The 24,921-nt window shown below is 33.3% G+C and overlaps 1 protein-coding gene across 2 annotated transcripts in view; it reads left to right on the top strand.

The window, feature by feature from the left end:
* LOC127730920 (heat shock 70 kDa protein 12A-like) overlaps positions 1 to 18,177 on the top strand; it is a 79,103-nt gene extending 60,926 nt beyond the window's left edge. Inside the window, exons 1-5 of one of the 2 annotated variants that reach the window (XM_052239550.1) lie at positions 1,173 to 1,265; positions 4,345 to 4,668; positions 12,301 to 12,519; positions 15,285 to 15,444; positions 16,576 to 18,175. In XM_052239550.1, coding sequence (XP_052095510.1) covers positions 4,345 to 4,668; positions 12,301 to 12,519; positions 15,285 to 15,444; positions 16,576 to 17,732 — 1,860 coding nt within the window. In that variant the 5' untranslated portion in view covers positions 1,173 to 1,265 and the 3' untranslated portion in view covers positions 17,733 to 18,175. Of the gene's footprint in view, positions 1 to 1,172; positions 1,266 to 4,344; positions 4,669 to 12,300; positions 12,520 to 15,284; positions 15,445 to 16,575 lie in introns of those variants that run through there. The other variant, XM_052239558.1, reaches the window with a different exon arrangement.
* The last annotated feature ends 6,744 nt before the right edge of the window (positions 18,178 to 24,921 follow it).

Below are 24,921 nucleotides of genomic sequence, written 5' to 3'. Positions count from 1 at the left end.
TGCTTTTAAAAATGTTTAGAAAACGTGGCACCATGCAAGGTCGTGTTTGGGTTTGAAGTAAAGATATGAGTATCTTCATCGTCACTGAGTCAAGGACATTGTTGGCTCTTTACAATATGATGAATAACGGCGATAGTAGTTTACTGATGTTAAAAAAAATTTAAATCAAGAAGAGACAACTCAATGTGCGTCAAAAGGGTAAGTGTCTCCTGCTATTCATGCATCACCCACTAAGCGAATATCTTATTCAGCCTGGTGAATGCTCTGATAAGCCAAAAGATGTTAGTCAACCTAATCACGCTAATAATACTTTGAATCTTTTTGAAACACATCAAAAAGAAGATAGTCATGTGCGTGGTGTTTGCGAAACCCCATGTTTTTCAAACGATTAAGTTTTGACAGAGCTGAAAGTGTCATGGTCTGGGTTTCACCAAATTAGGTTGTAGTGCTAAGACCAGATTTACCATCAAACGGTGTATTTGCCCAAAAGAAATCAGGACAAATGTGCAACAGAACCTGCCATCCAAATATTTTATAAAATAACAAATAATTGTCGAGTTCAGTACTTGTGGGAATTTCAAATAATTCTGTAAAATTTTTGACAAGTAAATTGCATAAAATAGAAGCGCTAAAATTCAGTAGTTATCATAGATAAAACTGTTGTGTTGTTCTATACTTCTATGGCTTAGCTTTTGTGAACATTCCATTTTATAGAATAATTCAGGCATTTTTTGAAAAACCTTTCAATTTTTCTAGGCATTTTGTAAAATGCCTGAAAAAAGTAGTCAATATATAAAATGCCTAAATCTTATATGCATTTTTAAAAATGCCTAAAGTTTTCAGGTATTTTACAAAATGCCTGAATTTAGATAATGCCTGTAACATATATATCGTTATTTTGTACTATGGATGGTTACCATGAATATCTTCCGTTAGGAGTGAAACCGGTAGGAATAATGTAAACGATGCTTTAATAAAATTATATTTTCTTATGTTTCTAACTTTAATCACCACCTTAACGGTCATTTTTCGATCGAAGCTCCTGGTGTCTTCTTGCATTGTTTAACTAATATGTTGTTTTTTAAAGAGACGATACAAATTTGTATTGCAAGTGTTTATTCAGGTATATCATGGTGTTTCTAAATATTTTAAACAATTTAGTACTGGCAGTTTGTCGATATTATCCACTCTATGATAATCCTAGCTCTTACAGAAAACCATAGTTCTTTAGTTTGTGATTCCTTAGTTAATATATATGTTGAAAGGTAAGGATGTTTTCTTTGTTAATATTCAATTATGTGAATCATTTTTTTTTTAAATTATGGTTCTAATGATAATACCAATACATTTCAAGAGAAAGGTACGAAAACACCCAGAATATATTCGGAAATATGGAACGTAAACAGACAGCAACAGAATTCGTTGAAAACTGTATTGCGATGTGTAAGTATTATATATGAAATGCAATAAAATGAAATCTATGAATTACAAAACGTCATTTTCCAGGCCAGGAACATATTAATGACAAATTCAAATGGTAGTTTTTGTAACGTAAACTGGAAAAAGAGGGTATTTACTGGTAGCATCAGAAGTGTTCACTGTAATAAGTCCTTACGAACACCCTTCAAAGTGTTATATTAAGGGTTATTTTGTGTTCATGAGTGTGGCACAGAGAATGTGATATTAAATTAGATGTTGCTCGGGAGAATCAGCATCAGAATTTTTCACTGTTAAAAGTCCTTATGAACACCCGTCAAAGTGTTATATTAAGGGTTATTTTGTGTACATGAGTGTGGCACAGAGAATGTGATACGACACACCCTTAAGAAAAGAAGTCTTCATGGCTGGTGATTACATGAAGACGAAACATCTAAGAGAGTGGGCATCAACTCAGTGGTTGTAAAAACTCAAACAAGGCTATTACTTTGGTACGCCAGACGTGCGTACGAGATTTAAACAAAATACCAGGTGTTAAAATGGCACTGAAAACTAAACTGTGAGAGATAGGGGACGTTTTGGAAGGATACTCATAACGTATTTTGCATATCCTATCAGTCATAAAGGCAGCAGTGAATCGTATCCTATGTAAATGACGTAGATTGTTTTTGTGAAATAGTTAATGTCTATCAGGGAGAGCAGCACCTAGTAACGGTCTAGTAACTCTTCATGAAAACCGTAAAAGTACTAAAGTAAAATTCTATTCTAGTAGAAGAATAATAACTTTAGCTACTTTTACTCACACTGTAGAAGTTCGTAGTAAATTTATGTTAATTATTAATCTGATGGGGTGAATTTGTTAATGTTTATTTACCCAGTAGAGATAGCTAGAAAAAACATTCGACTATGAAACAAACGTATTATCATAATACGTATTTACTGTAGAATGATATGCACGAATGTGAATTCATTGTGTAATACAACCTTCAACAGATCGTTCATCTAACTCAAACCTTACAATTGAACATTGATTTAAACTTAATAATATTTTAATTTGGTGTATTTTTTTCTTTGTTTGAAACTATTGACTTCAGATAGGCTTTATTTATTTTGATTATATTTTGCATTAGATTATGGTAAAAGAATTTTTTTTAAATTAGTTGCGTTAGTATGCATATAACATTGTTTTGTAAACGATTTGAAACTTCATGAACATGGAGTGAATCAAAATTAACAATTAACTGATGTACAACAGCAGCAATAAAGATACACTAATTTGTATTACCTTGTGTTGTAGAAAGATTTGATATCTTGCATTCTTTAAAAAAAATATAATTACTGTGCTAATAATTCCATATTACAGACATTTTGTTTACCATACATGTAACATTTTCAATTCAAAATCTCACGTTCTGAATATTCACATTGCATTTCTCGCTTGCATGAATCGGTTTCTCCGACATTTTCTATAACCATATATAAATATATTACATTCTTTTCTTCATTTTTTCAAGTAGCTTTGGTATGTTAAGCTTTCGTTTGATTATAAGATTTTAAAAACTAATTGTATGGATACTGCTGCAAAAATCAATTTGCTTGATGAATTCATATAAATAACAGGCAAAAGCTATATAAGTAATACATAAAAAAATTAACAGAATGAACCACGAACCATACATATATTGGACAGCACAACAGGCCACAACAACTACCAACACCGATTCCTTAAAAATAGACTTATAAAGATAGACCGACAACAACAAACAGCTTATGACATGGTACCAACACATACCGTTAAACCAGTTTTGCACTTTCTCCCTTTATTGGTATATCTAAGGCCAAAGATCGTAAAAACTTCTTAAACAAATAATTAGTTTAATACTATGTTCAGACATATTAATTATGCCCTGCTTGTTTGTCATTTATCAAAAATTGGCAACCTTTCGGTCTGTGTAGAAATATCTTCACGTCATTAATAATTCACACAGTACGGTATGACAAGTTAAGTTTGTGTCGCCATCAGAAATTCTAAATGAAATAGTAGCAGCTTATTCATTTGTATTAGTAATAATATAATGGTACTTTAGGAGTAGGATCATAGACCAAATCCACAAAACTCTAAAGTAATTAAGTCATCGGATGTTTTATGTTCGTACCTACCGAATATATATGCTTCATACATAAATACAAATATAACTTTATGAATTTGCAACGCCCAATGATAACGTGTATGTGCCGTGGGCGGACATAGACTAATTTTGAATTGACTATCAATTGAGTGATATGTCTTTTCAAAATTTTGTACATCGAACAAGATATTAAGATTTGATTATACAAGTAATGTATATCATTCATAATTTATTTCAAACTTTGTTTACATATTATGCTCGCTACTATTCTTTAATTTTTAGGTGTAAATGGGAAGCTGGTTTGCTTTCAGATTGTCGCATACCTAGTATCTTGAGTTTTCGTAGTCCTTAATATGAATCATCTATAAGTATTCTTGCTATCATTCATTGTGTACTGTGTGGTTGAGTTCAAGAGAAAATATAAAAAAGATTGAATGTAATTAAAAAATTTTACCAACTTTACCACGACTCATTGATTTTGTAGTGTGCTTTTGAAACTGACAGAATATTTGGGTTTGGGAAATATTTGCCTGATTGTTCCGATTACGCAGTTTATAACAACAAAATTGTGTATATGCACAATATAATTTCATTTTCGTTTTACAAATACATGTGGTAAGTGTAGCAATAACAGTTTTTAAATTATCAGTTGGGTCAAATTTAAATGCACATTACAATACACAAAAAACAGGCCATTGTGATACAAAACTAAAGACATTTTTTTCTAATCAAGTGTTCGTTTAATTTTATCAAGACATAAAAAGTGAATACATTTTAGATGGCACACATAGGCTCTGCCCCGCAGTGTGTAGTCGCCATAGATATTGGAAGTGATGGATGTGGATATGCCTTTTCCATGGATTATCAATTCAAAACAAACCCGTGTGATGTACATGTGCCTAGATGGTCGCCAAACACTGGTTCAATGACATCATTGAAAGCTCCTTCAGCAATACTGTTTGACTCGGACAAGAACTTTTCGGCATTTGGGTATGATGCTGAAGATAGAATGGACGAAATCCTTAATTCTGGCGACCAAAATAATTGGTACTATGTAGAACGGTTTAAAATGGCATTGTATACCGCAGTAGAAGAAGGAGAGGTTAGTTATTTATATCAAAACCAGCATTTTATCTGAAAATAGTCGTATAAAAATGAGGGGGTAAAATAAAGAATAGAGAACAATTGGGTGCAAAAGTATAAAAAATGACTGTGGAAAATATCTTACCCATCTCTATAAAGTTCAGCTGGGTACCTTTGCAATTTTCCTATACGGTATGGGTTTTTTCTCATTGTTGAAGGCCGTACGGTGACCTATTATTTCTTATATCCTCTTATTTGAACTCTGGTGGATAGTTTTCTCATTGGAAATCATACCTTATATCCTTATTCTTATCTTGTACACTGCATGGAATAGTCATAATGGCTGATTACTTAAGCGAGCGTGAATTGATTAGAAAACAAAAAACAGAATATTTATGTAATTTCTAATTGTCGAAATGCGTATCTGGTGCAGTAAAATTGGTACCGTTTATGTTACCTCAACAGGTTTGAAACTCATGTGTTTTACAAATGATAAGCCCGGTTATTTCAGCATTGCTATTGTAATTTTGTCTGTACTGTATAGAAAGTAAAAATATCTATATTAAGTGGTTGATATTTTATATCTCGGTACCAATTTAGATTTGATCGAATTTTGAATTATGTTTTCAACCAAGGATTTAAGAAACAAAACATTAATCCAAAACAGATCCAGATCATGGCCAGAGATAGCAGTTACACATCTGTCAAATCTCTGACTCTTGGTACTATTAAGTTGCCGTTAATCTTTTAAGAAAAAGTTTTTTGATCATTTCATATTTCATGAACAATGATTAAAAGAAGCATTTAGGGCCATCATATTACATTTCACAGGTCCTGATCTGAATGTAACCCAACCAGTTATAAGTACATCTGTTCAAGCAGTACCGAAATCACTTCATGTGTTTAGTTCATCGCAGTAGAGATTATTTTCTTCTGAGTATCGCATTGCTTAATATGAATAAGGATATGTGGTTTGGTCGCCAATGAGACAACTATCTAACAGAGTCCAAAATGAAGCGGATTTACTTATAGGTCATCGTGCGGCCTCCAGACAGCAACCAACTACAACCACTGAATTACAGGCTTCTTACTTGGGACAGACACATATATAATGCATGTGGGCGCTCAACCCTCCACAAGCCAGAGACACTAGTGTAACAGCACAACATAAGAACAAACTGTAAAACTCATTCTCTTGACTCGTCAGATATGCATAATTTGCTCTCATTTTCTGAATTTTAGGATATATGTACCTCCTTATCCTTGACACACTGTTGTCCGTTCAATATTTGAATTTATCGACGTCACTATAAAAAATACAAAATATTTGGAGGTCCAAAGTACAATATCTTATATTTTGATTTGACTTCAACCAACTTGATCAACAAACGGCAACTGATTTCAAATGTTATGTGAAAGATACTTTTTTCTACAACTGATACAACTCACTATAAAAAAAACAAACTTCGACCATTTGACAAAAATAATAAAGGGAAATCTTGACATAACATTCAAAACCATTACTGGGTGCGACTTCAAAATCACAATGAGATAACTGCCTGGTGGTTTCATGGGGTGTTAGCCAGTTCGACAATTTTTGTTTTTGACGATTATTTTAGCTCTTTGCATGTAGACAACGAAGATGATACCGAAAAGACACAGGGGGGGCTCGGAAATGTCATATATACACCAGTAATAAATTTCGATAAATGAGAATTTGTCAAGAAATTGGACATTTTCAAGTCAGAGAAGTTTCTATCGATTCTACGAGCATAATGGGATTTGATATATTTCCTATACTGATTTTAATTTTTCGTTCTTTTAACTACATTTTGTTAGTTCACCAATCGAGAAGAAATGAAATTGAGATCTAAAACAGAAGTTTATCCCCGCAGCATCTTTATATACCTGTCTAAAATAAATAGTAACATGTTTTATGCTATTATATTTCCTATCACGGTTTCCTTGATAGAGGGTTGCTGCTCACAAGGAAGCTATTAAACCAAGAGTTCCAAGTGGTGAAGTTGAAATCGTCCCTTCGTAAATTTTACGGACGCCATCACGAGTTGGTTGACCGTTATAGAATATCCGTTTCTGAGATGACAACCGATATGTTCCAATTGTCAAAACTACAATCCCGTCCCCTTTTTCCTGAATGGGACCTACCGAATAAGACTTATCACCGGGTTTGTACTAACATGAGAAACACGACGGGTGCCACATGTGGAGCAGGATCTGCTTATCCTTCCATAACACCTGATATCATCCCCAGTTTTTGGTTGGGTTTGTGTTGCTCAGTCTTTAGATTTCTATGTTGTGTTTTGTGTACTGTTGTTTGTTTGTCGTTTTCTTTTTAGCCGTTGTCAGTTTATTTTCGACTTGTAAGTTTGAATTTCCCTTTAGTATCCCTCGCCTCTCTTTTATGCCGACGTCAAAAACTCGAAAATCCATTTTGCGTCAACGGGAGCAACATCACCAGAAAACGAAAATACACTCTTACAAAATATCACTAAAAGTAATAAAACAGTACCGGTAAAATCATAATCCGGGTAATTTTATGGTTTCTTAAGATCTAAGACAGCAAAAACATGTTTCTCGTGATATGAGACACATACCCAGCGTATCAGTCAACCAATATGTGATGGTGACTGTAAAACTTGTGTGTAATGTCAATTTTAGTCGTTCTTTCTTATTACGCTGCTGGGTCAGGTTTTGTGTTAGGAATATACCCTTATCTAAAAAGGACATTCATGTAATGTGACAATGCACGCGTGAAAGGTTTGAATGGAGATATGCTACTGTCGTACGCTAAGACATAAGTAACATTACTTCTGAGAAATTGGACAAAAAGGGAGAGAAGATCCCAATGGGGCATTCAAAAATCACAAGTTCAATAAAAAAGACAGTAGCATGGCCAAATATAAAGATGAAAGGACAAACAACAATAACAAAACATCACATAGAAAAACTTAAGACTGAGCAACACGAACCCTACTAGGAAACGAGGTGAATCCCGGTGCTCCGGAAGTGTAATCAGTCAATCCTCCACATGTTTCACCCGTTGGATTGATCATGTAATTACAAACCCGATAATAAGTTGCTTTCGGTTATGTCAAAATCGAGAAGATTGAAGTTGACAATTGCAAAAAATGAAATCATATTAGTCACAGATACTAGTTTGAAGTTTGTGTCAATGTCACGAAAAAGTTTCGAAAAGGCCTTCTAGTTTCGAGGTTCCCTTTATTTCAAGTTCACTAGGATATGGGAGATGCAAGAACTTGGTGAAAATATTTCCTATTTGTTATATGTAATGACAAACCACAGGAAAAAAAAACTCATTAGTGGGTCTTAGGAAAATGGACAAGAAAATTATTTACTCGGAAAAAATGACACAATACAAAAACACAATTATAATTCAAGAAAGGAAAAACTTTATAAATGTCGTGCAGACGAGGTGCTTTTCTGGATTTACCTCCAACAGAAACTCTCAAACCTAAATATTTAAACGCCAAGGATGTATAAATTCCTTGAAACGTTTGGAGATATATGAACAAAAGGGACCTAAAAATAACAGAAAAATTAATCAAAGATCATGTTTTTCCTTGTTGAAATAGTTATTTGTTTTACAGTGATTAAGATTATAACACAATGTTGACTGCTGTACCCCAATTTTTGATATTTTTACCTATTATATCTGTTTGTTTTTGCTCACACATTTTTGTCAATATAATGGAATTCTATGCGAATGTCATACAAGTGAGAAGTTTAGCTAGCTATCAAACAAAGTTAGGAAATGCCTGTACAAATGACAGTTATTTCCATTCTTTTGATGTGTTTGAGCTTTTGATTTTGCCATTTGATAAACGACTTTCCGTTTTGAATTTTCCTTGAAGTTTGGTATTTTTGTCATTTTACTTTTTGCCTGAGGGAGTTGGAACCTGAGTCTTTTTTTAAATAATTCCTGCATCCATCAATTTGAATAAGAATACATGTTACAAACATAAACACACGTTGGTGTAATTGGTTTGAATCAATATTTTTTTGTCTTTATTCCTTGAATCACATGTAAAATAGTAACATTGCAGGAGATGTTTACACTGTCGACGCAGCCGGTCTTTCCATTTTGAGCCCATGTGATTCTCTCGTGTTTTTTCTATTTTGTTTGTTTATTCAAATTAAGGTGACAGTAGTTTACCGTTGTTAAAATATCGTCAAACGAAAAGGATGAAAAATCAAAGTATCAAACAAAAACTCCAAAAGGAGAGAGACCGGGTGCATCCCCTGCTATACATGCATCACCAGCCATGCGAATTCACACTCAGTCAAAATGTCACAATCGGGAATAGGACACAATCGGAAACAAAATACAAATCAGTCGACTTTACTGGTATCGAAAAGTCTAAGACCACAAAAACATGTCGCTAGTGAGTTGAGGCACCGATATATTGTATCGATCAACCAATTCATGATGATGACCTTGAAACTTATGTAATGTCGATTTTAGTCGTTCATCCTCATGTTAGGGCAGTTTTTGTGTAAGGAGCATACCCTGTTAATGAGTCTGAATAGTGTGAACACGACGAGAGTAATGTATTAACTGAGATATGTATACGCCATACGAGGGACAGTGGGTATTTTATTGCTGTGAAAATCGAAGTTGAAAATTAAAAGATGAAATCATAACATTTGTCATAGATTCTAGTTTTAGGTTGTCCATCTGTGTCAATATCAAGGCAAATATAGATATGAAGCAGACCTTCTACTTTCGGTAGTATCCCTTAATTTCAAGTTCACTTGGATAACATTTATTGAAATTTGGGTTATTAAGTGAAAGAACCTCATCATTGATTTATCTTAAAATAGAATTAAAGAACTTTGCAAGATGCTTTTTCGTCTTTGATAAGGTTCTATTCATATGAGTACATAACCAAGCCATCATTAATAGTGCTCAATTAATACACATTGGAATACCCACTGTCTGCGGAAATACTAATCCACCAAATTCAGCGAATATGTCCAACATAATCTACGGTGTATTTGTTGTGGGGATCATTGGGTTTTTCACAAAGTAAGATTTTTCGTTACTTTAAACGCGAAATGTGTATCTATATACATTTCTCATTTTTGTAGAAAACGCTTCTGTTTAATGAGACTGTGTAGTCGATCTTTCAATTGAGCACGGGGAATAGTAGTATAAAGCGTAGAAAAATGAAAGTTGTTGATATAACTGCAAAATTGTAAAGATTGTAATTGAAGGTTTAGAATTAGATCTTAAAAGTGTACAGAACCCACATCTGATTGACACTGCTTGTGTATACCTCATCACAATATTTCTCACAGCCATCTTTTACTGTAGGAAGAGTGGTTGTACGAACTTAAGAAATTTGTTTAGTCGAATATCTAGACGATTCGGCTATATATCGTTCTTGATAAAAATTTTGGAAAAAGTTTTGTTAAGTTTAGGTATCAAGTATAATGATGTGAGATTTCTACCGTCCATTTTAATATTAATACCAAAAGGATAGAAGGACGGATTTGTGATTATCCGACACCTCCTCATTCGTGAATGGTGGGGGGTTATATGTTGGATTCCCAGTTTTACTATGAGTGCTAAGTTCTTCAGTCAGACGTTTTTGTGTGTCAATACACCATTGTTTAAGGTTTTGTCTGCTGGGACAACAACATATTTGTCGTAAGGAGACCCAACACGTGACCATGAAAGAACAAAATTTAGATATTATCCTAATGACGTGAGCCAATAGTGGAACAGTGCGTTGATAGAGCGATGTTCATTTTTTTTTCTATTTCCCATGCTTTCCATTTGTTAATAAAACTTTGCCGTTACAAAGGTAGAGACCACTAGAATGATTTTGTCACTGAACAATTGCATAGTAATTTCCTAAATAAAAAATGTAAACATTCACCTGAGAAACTGACAAATCCACACAATGAACTGCAATGCATTGTGGGCTACTACTAGTTTACTGTTACTGTCACTTAGAAATACGTGGAATTTAGTTGAGAAATGTCTTTTTTCTATTTTGTCTCGGAATCACATGTTTATAATTTTGTTCATCTAATTATGTCATATATGTAATGTATATACCATAATCTTCAATTTGCATGCTTGCTCTGATTTAAAAAAAAAATTCATTAGCTTCTGCAGTCGACTTTATTTTCGTCCTGTCGAAGTATAGTAAAGAAGACATTTTGTCTTTTATTATACACTGTACCTGTGCATTCATTTCACGTATTAACAAAGTGTCCATGATTGTCCATTAAAACCCCTATGAGCTCTTTAAAACTAGTTTAAACATTTGAATGGAATGGGTTACATGATTTGTTTTCTCAAGGAATTTTGGTGTCCAACATTTTTATATCTTTCAATATTATTAATGCTATTAAAGTTGTTACAATAAATTAGATGATTAAATCAGCATTGTTAATACTTTGTTATATAAATAGAATTGGACAGTTGTCTTTTGTTGAAGACTTTATGTTGCCCTCTAGTTGTCTTTTGATTATTTTTGTCGTGCAGTTGTCATGCTGACATATCCACCATATCTCCCTTACTTCCTAGTTTAAAACATATTAAATGACATCAAATACTCGTAAACGTGTAAATAGCAAACGTTAAGAAAAATAAAGGACATGTTGTATATAGGACACAAAATCACTAAGCGCAAAAAAAATGAAATTAAACTCCGCTTTTGTTGTTGTTATTCATCGCAAAGTCACATATGGGCCTTTGTAAACATGCTATGATATTGATATGGAAACCTTTGTTACAGGGCAAGTACAATGCACGTCTAGGGATATTGATGCCAAACCTCACCAAAACAAATATCAAATGATATAATATTGAAGTTTAGTGTTGAACGTCTGCGGCTAGATGTATTTTGAAACAGAAAGAAAGTAAAAACCCGCTTTGGTTTAAACAATATTTATTCAATAAATCAAATCATGAAAATATAGATAATATATTATAAACCCGCTTTCACCTCTTTAAAATTAGACTACTTATTGACGCATCACAAATGATTGGTTCATGTAACCACGTGCACAACTACAGACAAACCGCCAAAAATATATCGTTATTTAAAACGTTCCTTTTAGATAACGTTTTCCCGCTATCTCCGAAACGCGAAAAAAATAAAGGTATAATGTAGTGAACCCGAACAGTTACAGTTGTTAAATGATTTGGTGTATCAAATTGTTCTTTTCAGAATCAATAAAAACGTTTTACATTCCAGTGTACGAATGTTTATTTTTTTTCAATCGCAGTTTTCCCTCGCACTTGCTCTGTGTGGCTGTCCAAGTTCTAACGAGCGAGAGGTTTCATGGTTAAGGTCACTGCATATGAGAAAGGTATCGGCTAATTAAAGTATTAAAGTACGGGAAGCCAATAATTCAATAGCAGTATATTTCTGACGAATTTGATAAGATAAAGGATTTTCTTTTACAAAAAAAATCCATGTACACTTGTTTTATATTAAAACTTCAAGTATATTAAACATGTTCATTTTTTTTTAATTTGAAGTTTCATGTGACTTTAAACATCTAATTTAAGCAACTTATTACTATCAACTTATAAATTAATATATTTGAAAAAGTTTGGGAAATCTGTTGAATTCTAATAAATTAATTGTAGGATGTAAGAATGGATTTCCTTATCAAAGAGAAAGGCGGCAAGGAAATATCAGCTAAACTTTTATTTTCGTCTTGCATCAAGTATTTAAAAGAGCATTTCAGGAAGACGATTGATGACAGGCAGATAGGAATTCAGGAAGACAAAATTAAGTGGGTTATAACTGTGCCTGCGATATGGACGGACTCTTGTAAACAGTTCATGCGAGAGTCTGCTACAGAGGTATAATTATGTGCATAACCAAGACAGGTTGAATATTAATAAATGTTAATTGATAGTCAGCTACAAATGCAATATATATTTATTACACAGGCAATCGGTGACCTAATATGGTATATATACAGTCAGTAATTTTTATATTTGGCAAGGGCTTTGCGGGAGTCCCCATCTGAAATTCACTGAATGTGTCTATACGATTTTAGATAGACAACCGCGGAATTGAAATTATAATGCAAGTTTGCGACCGAGTATCATTTCGCGAGCTGAGTACTTTGTGTTATATTAATGTATATAGATCATATTTTTCAGAGACAAGTACCTATTTCCTAATTCCCTTTCCCGTCTTTTTAACACCATTTATGAATCGGGATTAGATATTTGAAATAAATGTATTCTCCCCCTTCATTTATTAGATTTTAGTTTGGTTCAACGAAATTTATACGATATATTTGGTTTACAGTTTGATTCAGAAGAAACACAGACATAGCTAGATAATACAATTAATTATCTAATTACTACCACAATTTGATATCAATAAGTATTGTAATTTTCATTGTTATTGATAAATGTAATGTCAGTATTACAAATCTAATCTTGAATCAATCATAATTCTATCTTATTTTGGGGAAATATTTTTACAAATTCAAATGTGACGTCACTTTGTGTGTTTTTTTTAGAATTTCTAATGTGACGTCACTTTGTGCGTTGATGCTTTGGCTAACCCGGCTGTGTATTTTTATATGCTGGATTAAGTTGTTTTATGTAATGTATCCGTTTTTATTCTGTAGTTAGTCCCCACTTTGGTTTTATCATGTATATCTATTATATAGTCATTTTATAAAATTTACTGTTTGCAAAATTATAAATTATTCTAAATAATAAGGATGTTCTTGTCCCAGGCAGAAAACCCTGGCCGTGTTAGGCGCAACTTTTTGGAAGTTTTGGTCCTCGGTGCTCTTCGGCTTTGTACTTGTTTTGGCTTTCAAGCTTTTTTCATCTGAGCGTCACTGGATGGTCTTGTGTGGACGAGACGCACGTCTGGCGTATTGAATTTTAAGCCTAATACCTTTTGTTAGCTATTATTCGTGTGTTTCTTTGTCCTATATGTTCTCCCATTTATTTGTATTGTGGTCCTGTCATGTGATGTTGTCGTTTTGGTGTTGTGTTTGACGTTGCCATTAAAGCGGGAGGTTTGGCATGCCACAAAACCAGGTTCAACCCACCATTTTTTTCTTAAAATGTCCTGTACCAAGTCAGGAAAATGGCCATTGTTATATTATAGTTCGTTTCTGTGTGTGTTACATTTTTAATGTTGTGTTTTTGTTGTGTCGTTGTTCTCCTCTTATATTTGATGCGTTTCCCTCAGTTTTAGTTTGTAACCCGGATTTGTTTTTATCTCTCTCGATTTATGAGTTTCGAACAGCGGTATACTACTGTTGCCTTTATGTATTCCTTTGGTAACATTTTGGATTGAGGCCGAGAGCTGGATAAGTTATGAAACATTAAACCAAGGATTGTAAAAGGTTATATTTAACCACAGGATGAACAACAGATAAAAATCTAAATAGGGTTTGATTTTTTATATTTAACCCTAGGTTAAAATTTATCCCAAAGATGAACAACCAACCACTGAAAGATAAAAAATAAAAAAATATTATGAACTTTGGTAGTTAGTCTTTAACATAAGCTACAAATTAAGTTATTAATAAACGTATAGCATAAACAATGACACCTTATTTTATTCTTGTTTTTCATTTTTGCTTATATGCTATGTCTATAGAGTGTCTATATGATATTTTTTTTTCTTTCTTGGCATAGTTGTTTGTTTTATAGTAACTAAGATTATAACACAATGTTGAAATTGAGAATTCAAACGGGGAATGCGTCAAAGAGACAACAACCCGACCAAAGAGCAGAAAACAGCCCAATGCCACCAATGGGTCTTCAACACAGCGAGAAAATCCCGCACCCTGAGGCGGGCTTCAGATGGCCCCTAAACAATAATGTATACTAGTTCAGCAAAAATTGACGTCACACTAAACTCCGAAACAAATAAATCAACCAAAATTAAAAAAAACATAAAAGACTAACAAAGGCCAGAGGTTCCCGACTTGGGACAGGCGCAAAAATGCGGCGGGGTTAAACATGTTTTATGAGATCTCAACCCTCCTCCTATACCACTAGCCAATGTGGAATAAACAAACACACAGCAATACGCACAATATAATTCAGTTTAAAAGAAGTCCGAGTCCGATGTTAGAATAGGTAACAGAAGAAACAAAGCAAAATGACAATAATTTACATAAATTAACAAAGGACTACTAGAGTTACTGACATGCCAGCTCCAGACCTCAACTAAATTGATTGAAAGATTATATCTTCATCATATGAAAATCAAGCACAATCCCTCCCGTTAGGGGTTTAGTATCATATCATCATAAAATATATGACATAAGAACATAACCCGTATCATGCCAACAACTGGTTTTAGAATAAATGTATTTCCTATGATTGCTATTCGGTATTTTTGTTATTTTTGTTATTTTACTTTTTACATTAGTTTATGATTATTCTGATCATTGGTCAAAAAAGATCAGACACAAGTTTTAATAACTTCTGAAGTCTTCTTCTATATGCACCATTATACGAATATTACACAGGGCATAAAAAGCAATTATTTTTAACATTTACAGAAGTCTACTTAGGGTATAAAATATGCTTGCAGGACATTATTATAGGAGATTAATTGTTCAGATTTCTCAAATTAGGCAGGTATTCATGGAAACCAGTTTACACTTGTGTTTGAACCAGAGGCAGCTTCTGTCTGTGCTCGATTTCTTCGGGTGGATAAGACTGAGAATAAGCACCACTCAATCATCCTTAAAACCTTCCAGCCTGGAACAAAGATTTTGGTTGTTGATGCTGGAGGTAATTTATCTTATTATACTTCACGTTAAAATACCAGATTTTGATTGGTTTATACGAGTGAGACAATTTACTCTATCCTATGGCTCAGCGGGAGACAATTATTTGAATGTCACCCTCTCGTGCAGACCAATCAAAAATCGATAATTTATAGGACAGTGATTTTAATTTGCATCAATGATTTAAGACAGTGCTAAAAGTGTTTCAACCTCAGACCTTTTTCATCATAGTTAGTAACTTTCAATTTACAATTTGAAAATACAGTAATGACAGAACGGCCAGTATAATAAATTAAATAACACATACCTTATAGGGTGATAGACAAGATTGTTACCCCTCGAAAAAACTTTTTCAACCTTGTCTTCGCCTCGGTTGACAATGTTTTCTCGGGGTAACAATCTGCTCTATCACCCTCTCATCTATGTGTTATTTATATAAATTATATTTGAGTTGACCCAAAAAAAACCAATTCAACATATATAGATACATGGTCTTTAAAGTAAGTTTAGTTAGGGGGGGGGGGGGTAAAGGATCACTCAAAAATCGGATGTTTTGGAGAGATTATGTGATTTAAATTGTTTAGATAAGGTTACATGGCAGTTGTTTTCCAGTCGTTCTGTTGGTTGATATTGTTTGATTTTGTCAGTTTTTATGGACTTCCCCTTTTTTATTTGACATGGGGTTCGGTATTTTGTTATACTTTTTTTTACATGTTATAAATTCTTGGTAGTGTAATATTCAATTTGATCAGCTATAACATAAGATAGTGCAATCCAAATCTGATGTATAAAGAGTATAGTGTTTTACTACTGTTACCAAACGACTACAGACTCAAAGGAAGTATTCAAACATCTGTTTTATCGACATTTTTTTATAACTATTAGATAATAGCATCTATGATGTGATAATCATATGCCGAGGGTTTATATGAAATATAAAGAAAGGTTTGATGCTTAATTAATCAAGAGAAATGACTGGTAAATATTTACTACTTGCTTGGAATATATTAGATATATTAAGTTGATGTTTACGGACATTGATTCAAATACATTTTTTGGGAGTGCCTCTATTTTATTTTATTTTATTTTCTCGATAAGGCCACATAATTGATTTTTAAATCATTTCAATCTTTAGGTGGAACAGTTGATATTTCTGCCCAGGAAATATTACCTGATGATTGTTTGAACATCATCCACAAAGTACGCGGTGGGGATTACGGTGGAAATTCAGTGAATATGGCGTATAGGTCGATGTTGGTCCGTTTATTCTCTGGCCCGTGTATAATAGCTTTCAAGAAGAATCATCCAATTGATTATATGGATATGATGAGATCATTTGAAGAAAAGAAAAAGACATTTAAACCTAATGATACCAAGGTCTGTAGCAGAATTGCAGCAACATTGTTGGAAATAAGCGAGGAAAATTGTCAAAGTAGCTTTGAAGATATTGCAAGCAATTCGCAATATGCAAGAGGAGTCCACGTAAAAAGAGATAAACTGTTTATTGATGTCAAAATTTTTCTTGAATTTTTCAAACATTCACTATCAAAACTTGTCAAAGACATAAATGAAGTCCTTCAACATAAAAGATGTCATGGTGTCAGAGCTATCATGTTAGTTGGAGGGTTCGCTGACTGTGAACTATTGTTTAATGCAGTGAAACAAGCTTTTCCAGATAAAGATGTATTTGTGCCTCATGAAGGCAGTTTGTCAGTTCTCACAGGTGCTGTTATTTATGGTCACATACCTAAAATTGTATCTTCACGTGTGTGCAATTTCACTTACGGTATCTCTATTTTAGTACCGTTCCAACGAGGCATGCCACAAGAGAAGAAGGTTATACACGATGGAAAATTATGTTGTGAAGATGTTTTTAGGATCGCATACAAAATAGACACTGTAGTCAATGTAGGCCATACAGAAAGGATACCTGTAAGTACGACGTTCTTTGATCCCGAGATACAGCATCTACGAAAACAACCATTGTCAGTCTCTGTCTACATATCTGACAAGAGTGATCCAAAATATGTGACTGACCAAGGATGCAGAAAACATTGCGTTTTTCAAGTACCCCCAGTTGAGGGTGAATGGCCAAAAGAAGTCTATGGGTATATTGATTTTGAAATAGCAGGGACGGAAATGATTGGTACTTATGTTGATCCATACACCGGTGATATTGTCACATCAGTGAAAATTGAGTTTCTGCCAAAAACAGAAAACAATCCCTCAGATGACCAAAGGCGACGTATTTACGATCCTGAAATGAGTAATTCGGATAATGAAATTCAATAAGGAGTAAAATTCATTCTTCTATAATATGAACTGAAAGATATAACATGGTTTACCGTAGTTCAGTGTTTAAGAAACATTAATTTTATTTAACAGTTTTAAATACATTTTTACAGCAACAATTATTAGATTTTTAAATGATTTCAATAGCTCTTGTAGTTCAAACTGTTTTATGAAGTCGTTCAATGAAGACTTTTTTCAGAAAATGTTGTCTTTAAATTAATTTAAATTTTTACAATCAACCACTTGAAAATGTGAGTGTCAATACCACAGGATATATAGGAATGATCGTTCAAAATTGGAAGGTGATCATTTGCTGCTTCATATGTGGCACCCGTCGTGGTGCTCATGTAAGTACAAACCCGGTAAACACGTAATCTGGTATGTCAAATTTAAAGAGAAGATGACGGGATTACGGTTACGACAATTGGAACATATTTGACCCATATTTGTCGTAATCTTTTAAAGAAAACGTTGTCTTTAAGTCGGTTTTATTTTTCTATACCTTTTATCGCTTCAAAATCTTAAAGTCCCAATACTGCAGAACGTTTTGAATGTGTGTTAATGAGATTCTTCTTTACCAGTAGTACATTGAACTTTGTACCATAACTTGACAATGCTGGTACAATTAAATAATTAAGGTTTACCGAATTGGCCGTTTGACCCAAAGTATATTTTTTCTTTATCCTGAAATGTTCATCCGAACTCGCACTTATGTGTTTTCTTGCGTAATATGTACCCATGTAAACAAGAAATAAAAATTTTACAAGTGTAAAAAATGTCTTCAACAGGATTCTGAAATATGTTTCATGGTTAGGAGCATAAAAAGTTATGTTATAAGATTATGAATAAAATGGTGTATGGAGGCAATGTTAATAAAATGGTAGCGTCGAGAGGCATATATAGATACAATAAACGGTCTTGGTCATTTATTATATTATCAGAGTTAATATAATTTCCCAACCTTTCTATCGCCGCCCTTGGGTCTAAAAAATAAATTTAGATAAACGATCAGATACCAAAAGCCCCTATATGATAAAAAAAAACCTGAAGACATGGCTAAGACAACTGAAATGTTTCCTGACTATGGAATAAAAACCAAAAATAATACAGGTGCATGCATAGGTCAATGAACAATCAATAGGCACTGTAATAGAATTTTGTAAAATTTTGTATACAACTTGATATAAAAATAAGGAGATATAATATGATTGCCAATGAGACAACTATCCACCAAAGTTTTATTGAAATGGATGTAAGCAATTATAGGCAAACGTACGGTCTTCAACAATGAGAAAAACCCATACCGTATGATCGGCTATAAAAGGTCCCGACATGAAAAATAAGAAACAATTCCTTGATAGAGGGTTGCTACTCACAAGGAAGCTATTAAACCAAGAGTTCCAAGTGGTGAAGTTGGTTGACCGTTATGGAATATCCGTTTCACAGATGATAGCGGATATGTTCCTAATTTCGTAACTACAATTCCGTCCCCTTTTCCCGAACTTTATTGTGACTTTCGAATAAGACTTATTACCGGGTTTGTACTAACATGACGGGTGCCACATGTGGAGCTGGATCTACTTACCCTTCCGGAGCACCTGAGATCACCTCCAGTTTTTGGTGGGGTTCGTGTTGCTCAGTCTTTAGTTTTCTATGTTGTGTTTTGTGTACTATTGTTTGTCTGTTGGTCTTTTTCTTTTTTAGCCATTTATTTTCAACTTATGAGTTTGAATGTCCCTCTGGTATCTTTCGCTGCTCTCTTTCATAACAAAACTATTTACGAAAAACAAATATGACAGACATGAACTAACGACAACCACTAACACCAGGCTCCTGCCTTACTAGGACAGGCACATATAGAATGCTGAGCATGTTAAACACTTACTGAAAATCCACAAAAAAATAATTTATTTCACTGATAAATCAGCTTGAATAATCATCCGGAGAATCACTTTAATGATGTACTCATAATCATATTGTCACCGAATTCGGGTTTGTCGAGCCTGCGATATATATGTCGCGGAAGCGAGACATAGTGATCCTCCATTCCGTTGTCGTCGTCGGCGGCGTCAACATTTAGGTTCAGTATGTGGTTAAGTTTTTTAGACATCAATAATGTTGTCAAACCTTCATGACATTTTATGAAATTAGGACAGAGGCTTTTTTATGACCAAAAGGAAATATCCAGATCAAAAATGTGAAAATATTTAATTTCATTGTTTTCCGTATTTTACTGATAAACGACTTAGCTTTTATTGCAGTTAACATTAAAGATACAGTCTGGTGTTTAAGGCCGTCATTTTAGAATTGAATGCTTCTTTTTGTAAATTTATTGGGGTGTAAAAGCGTTGACCGAAGTACATTTTGTATGAAGCGCGGAAGCGCTTCATTCTAAAAATGTGCGCACGGTCAACGCTTTTACAACCCTATAAAATTACTAAAAGAAGCATTCAATACTTATAATTACATTTTTTTGCTAGGATCATGAAAACACGATTTCTATCAAGTTTTTCTTTTATTTACCTTTTATTTATTGTGGAAGCTCGTGTCATCATGAATGTTACATTTCATTTTGAAATGAAGGTTAATTTCACAATGACGCGAGATTGCTGTTAGCCAATCAAAATAACGTATTATAATGAAACATACATGTAATGTAATTATACATCAACCAATTTGTCAACCTTTTGTGAAAACTTTGTCAGAAGCTTTTGTACGATAAAGAGGTAATATCTGATTTTTTTCATGTACTCCTTTTTTAGCTTACCTGGCCAAAAGCCAAATGAGCTTTTCTCATCACTTGGCGTCCATCGTTCGTCGTCGTCGGCGTCGTCGTCCGTTAACTTTTACAAAAATCTACTCCTCTGAAACCACTGGGCCAAATTTAACCAAACTTGGACACAACCATCGTTTGGGTATTAGTTTTAAAAAATGTGTCCAATGACCCCGCTTGCCAACCAAGAAGGCGGGCATGGCTAAAAATAGAACATGGGGTAAAATGCAAGTTTTGCCTATTATTTTGAAAACTGCTATTAATAGAGAAATTCTGACATTGGACAAAAATGTTCAAAATAATGAGCTCTAACTATTGTCCATATAGATCAAAACTGTCAGACGATTTCTTATAGGAGTTATTGCCCTTAAATGACAAATTTTACCATTTTTAGTTGTTTTCCCCTATTACCTCGAAAATTATAAAAGATAGACAGAAGCATTAAATAGCAAAAATGATCAGAAAGACAAAATCTACAAATCAGTCAACAAGTCCAAAAATCGTCAGACGACTCTTTGTTTCAGTTATTGCCCTTTAATGACGATTTTACCAAATTTTGCGTTTTTGCCTAATTTCTGGAAAACTGTGATAGATATAGAAAGAAACTTTAAATAACACAAATGATCAGCAAGACATAATCTACAAAACAGCCAACAAGACCAAAATTGTCAGACGATCCCCTTATTGGAGTTACTGCCTTTCAATGACGATTTTTACTATTTTTTTGCGTTGTTTGCATAATATCTTGAAAACTGTGATAGATATATAGAAACTCTAAATAGCACAATTGATCAGCAAGACAAGATCTACAAATAAGACAAATGGCCAAAGTCTTTAGTCGACTTGTCATTGGAGTTATTACCCTTTAATGATAATTTTTTACGTTTTTTATGCATTTTTTGCCTATAATCTTGAAAACTATAATTGATTGATTGAAACTTTAGAAAGGAAAAATTGTCAGCAGGATAAGATTTACAAATATGTCAACATGACTGAAATTGTCAGTTAACTCTTCATGGAGTTGTTCCCATTTAATGTTGATTTTTACTAAAAAGTTACCATAGTTTAAGATGCAGGTTAGCGACACATGCTCTTTAGAGCCTCTAGTTTCGTTTTACAGTATTTTACTTATAGCTGGATTTTTGCAATTAACATTTACAGACTGTCTGGAATTAGTGCTTTTAACATGATAAATTTGTAAACCTTCATGGATTGTTATGAAACTTGGACAGATGCTTATATTCAAGGTAAAAAAAAAGCATCTGAAGAAAAAAGTAAATTAAAACAAAAATTTGTAATTTCATTATAATGGCCTTTTTTTACAATCAACATACATTGTAGCACTTATATATTGAATACAGCAATCGAAGGCGGAACAATTTACGGGTTTTTTTTTACAGCTTAGTCATAATCAAATAAACATACATTTCTACCATAAACTTAGAAATGAACACAACTTCGTTACGCTCCAAAACCGTAAAAAGTAGTGTTTAGGCGTGTTTCACAACAAACAAGGTAATAGACTTAATATGTCTTTTGATTGAGTCAAGCCATTTCAATTGATATTTTATATTGTGTCTTTCTATGTTGTGATGTTACACTATTGTTTCAGGTTAGGGTGAAGGTTGGTGCCTATTAAAACGTTTAAACCCGCTGCATTTGTTTGCACCTGTCCTACGTCAGGAACCTGATGTTCAGTAGTTGTCGTTTGTTGATGTGGTTCATATGTGTTTCTCGTTTCTCGTTTTTATATAGATTAGACCGTTGGTTTTCCTGTTTGAAGGGTTTTACACTAGTCATTGTTGGGGCCCTTTATAGCTTGCTGTTCGGTGTGAGCCAAGGCTCCGTGTTGAAGACCGTACTTTGACCTATAATGGTTTACTTTTACAAATTGTGACTTGGATGGAGAGTTGTCTCATTGGCACTCATACCACATCTTCTTATATCTATTAACCCGATTTTTACTTGTCATGTGCAAACCGAAGTGTGCCACTATAGAGCAACTACCCTTCCGGATCTCTTTCAAGTTGTCTTTTGTCGGTGCCATATCTTTTTATAATGGTCCTGTCTATCCTGTATCCTTACATACTGATTTAGTTTCAAACTTTCACATTCATGAATAAGGATTAGAGAATAAACATGTATTGATGATTATAAATTCGATATTGTCTAAGGGTAAGATAAAATACATATATCTGTCCACTACTGTATTATGCCTTATTTTTAGTTTTTAACATGACTAATGCAACAGGATGGGTGTGACTGTTGTTGGGTGTACTTCTACTTGCAGAAAAGGTACAAGAAATGTTTGCGGGAAAAGAAAACATCAAATTTACAAATCAAACATGCTTTAAATAATTATATGTATAATTTTAGAACAAAGTTGTCGAATTTCAATTTCGATTCGTCATTATTGTAGAATGTATTGCAATATGTTTGGTTCTCAATGTTATTTATTCTTTAATTGATACAGATTTGTCTTTGTGGTCTGTGATGTCAATCGTTGTCCTTCCTGGGTCATCTCGATTGTATATTGTCCTTTTGGTTGTAAACAGTGTTCTACATTTTTTATTCTCGAGTATTTTTTATATGAATAAAAAAAGATATGGGGTATACGTCAATGAGACTGCAATTCAACGACAATAAAAACCAAAAGACATGCTTTCTTCATCAATAATGTGTTATGCCATTAATGGTAACAAATACAAAAATAAACCCATTATCATTGGAAGGAAAATAAATGAATGTAAATAAAAAAAAAAATACGTTTCATGATGAATATTTATACAGAAATAAGTCTACATAGGAAACTAACAAAATTGCACCAGAAATAAGACAATGGCGAGGTAAACAATGAATCAATGCTAGCAGCGTCCAGTGTCGATGCAAATGTCACTTATTAGAAATATTATCAAGACAGAATTTTCTTCATAGTTAGATTAAAACTGTAGTTTCACTTTTCACTGTACTGGCAGATGTGCTAAAATATTGAATCAATACCTGAGCATTTTTATGATAAAAAAAATATGTCATTGTGTATAAATTCCATTTACTATTGTAATTTGTTGAACACACGAAGTAGCTTTTAAAAATTCTAATTGTAGGCATACTGGTTTTGTAGTAACAAATGTTAAATAACGAAATGTATGGAAAGGACACTTTTTGCACCGTAAATGTATCATACAAACAAAATGCATCAGATCGTCACAAGACATTTGTCTTTCAGTCATTACTAATGATATATTTGAATCGTGGTTAAATACACATATCTTCAGGCCTTCTAATTTTGTTTTCATTTAATAAGGAAAGACGGCAAAATCTATGAAGACTGCTTGATTTTGGATTTTTCAGAGAAAACATATTAAAGCGTTTTTGCTATTATTTTAATATATATGCTTAACTGCTTCTTTTAAGCAGATTTGAAATAAATTGATCGTATGTGTATTGTTACAGTCAGATCTTAATCAAATTACACATTAAAATTAAACAAAAATAAAACGATAATCTTGCTGAAAGCAAACAAACAAACATAAGAATATTTTAACAGCAGTTTGTTCATCATATTACTTCGTATTTTAAAGTTTGGTTTGCTGAAGTTTTAAAAAGATTTCTTCATAAGACGGTGGAAAATCAACAGGTTTTGTTGAATGAATTTCGAGAGATAAAGCCTCGTTGTAGGAAGGTAAAGCATCGTCATCATCGTCCTCTGGGTCAACAATTCCAGTAACTATTATGGTTGGTGTCCTTTCTGGGTCCTCAGTACTGTGTCTGCGAACATAGTTCTGAATCCTATTGGCTAGAGATGACACCCATCTGTTAGTAAAATAAACATTGACACGGGGTGCTTCTCTCTGCGTAGAACTTTGTACTGATGATTCTGATAGGTGCATCTCATGGTCTGTGTCATCACTTTCAGAAGTACTTTCAATTTCATCTTCTCTTGTAGTTTTTCTACATTTAGGAAAGGTACATGTACAATCTTTATAACATATGTACCCAATAATAAGAAATGTCAGAAAAATATGTAAACCTATCGCTACAATAATAACAAATAGAATAAAATCATCCATTTGACATCTGTTGGACCAGACACTGTTTTATATGGTCCATGAGTTCTTTGGATTTCTGAAAGCAGAAAATTCATGTTCAAGATTATAAAAGAAAATCTTAACCATTTCTATATTTATAATAATTTTTTAAGATATTAAAAGAACATTTTAAGCATTACTATGTAGAGACATTGACGAAGGTAAATCAAGCTCTACACTGTGTATTATCTTTATTTTTAGCTTAATCAGCTTGGTGAATCAAATGCCAATTTTAATCATTCTTATTAGTTTGCTGAAACATATACACTAGTGTCTAAAGAAATGTGTATAAAAATCACTGTAAATGCAATGTTTGAAAAATTCGTTG

Source organism: Mytilus californianus, unplaced genomic scaffold (genome assembly GCF_021869535.1).
Source record: "Mytilus californianus isolate M0D057914Y unplaced genomic scaffold, xbMytCali1.0.p SCAF_1, whole genome shotgun sequence".
NCBI lineage: Eukaryota > Metazoa > Mollusca > Bivalvia > Mytilida > Mytilidae > Mytilus > Mytilus californianus.
This window is presented reverse-complemented; position numbering and strand designations above follow the sequence as displayed.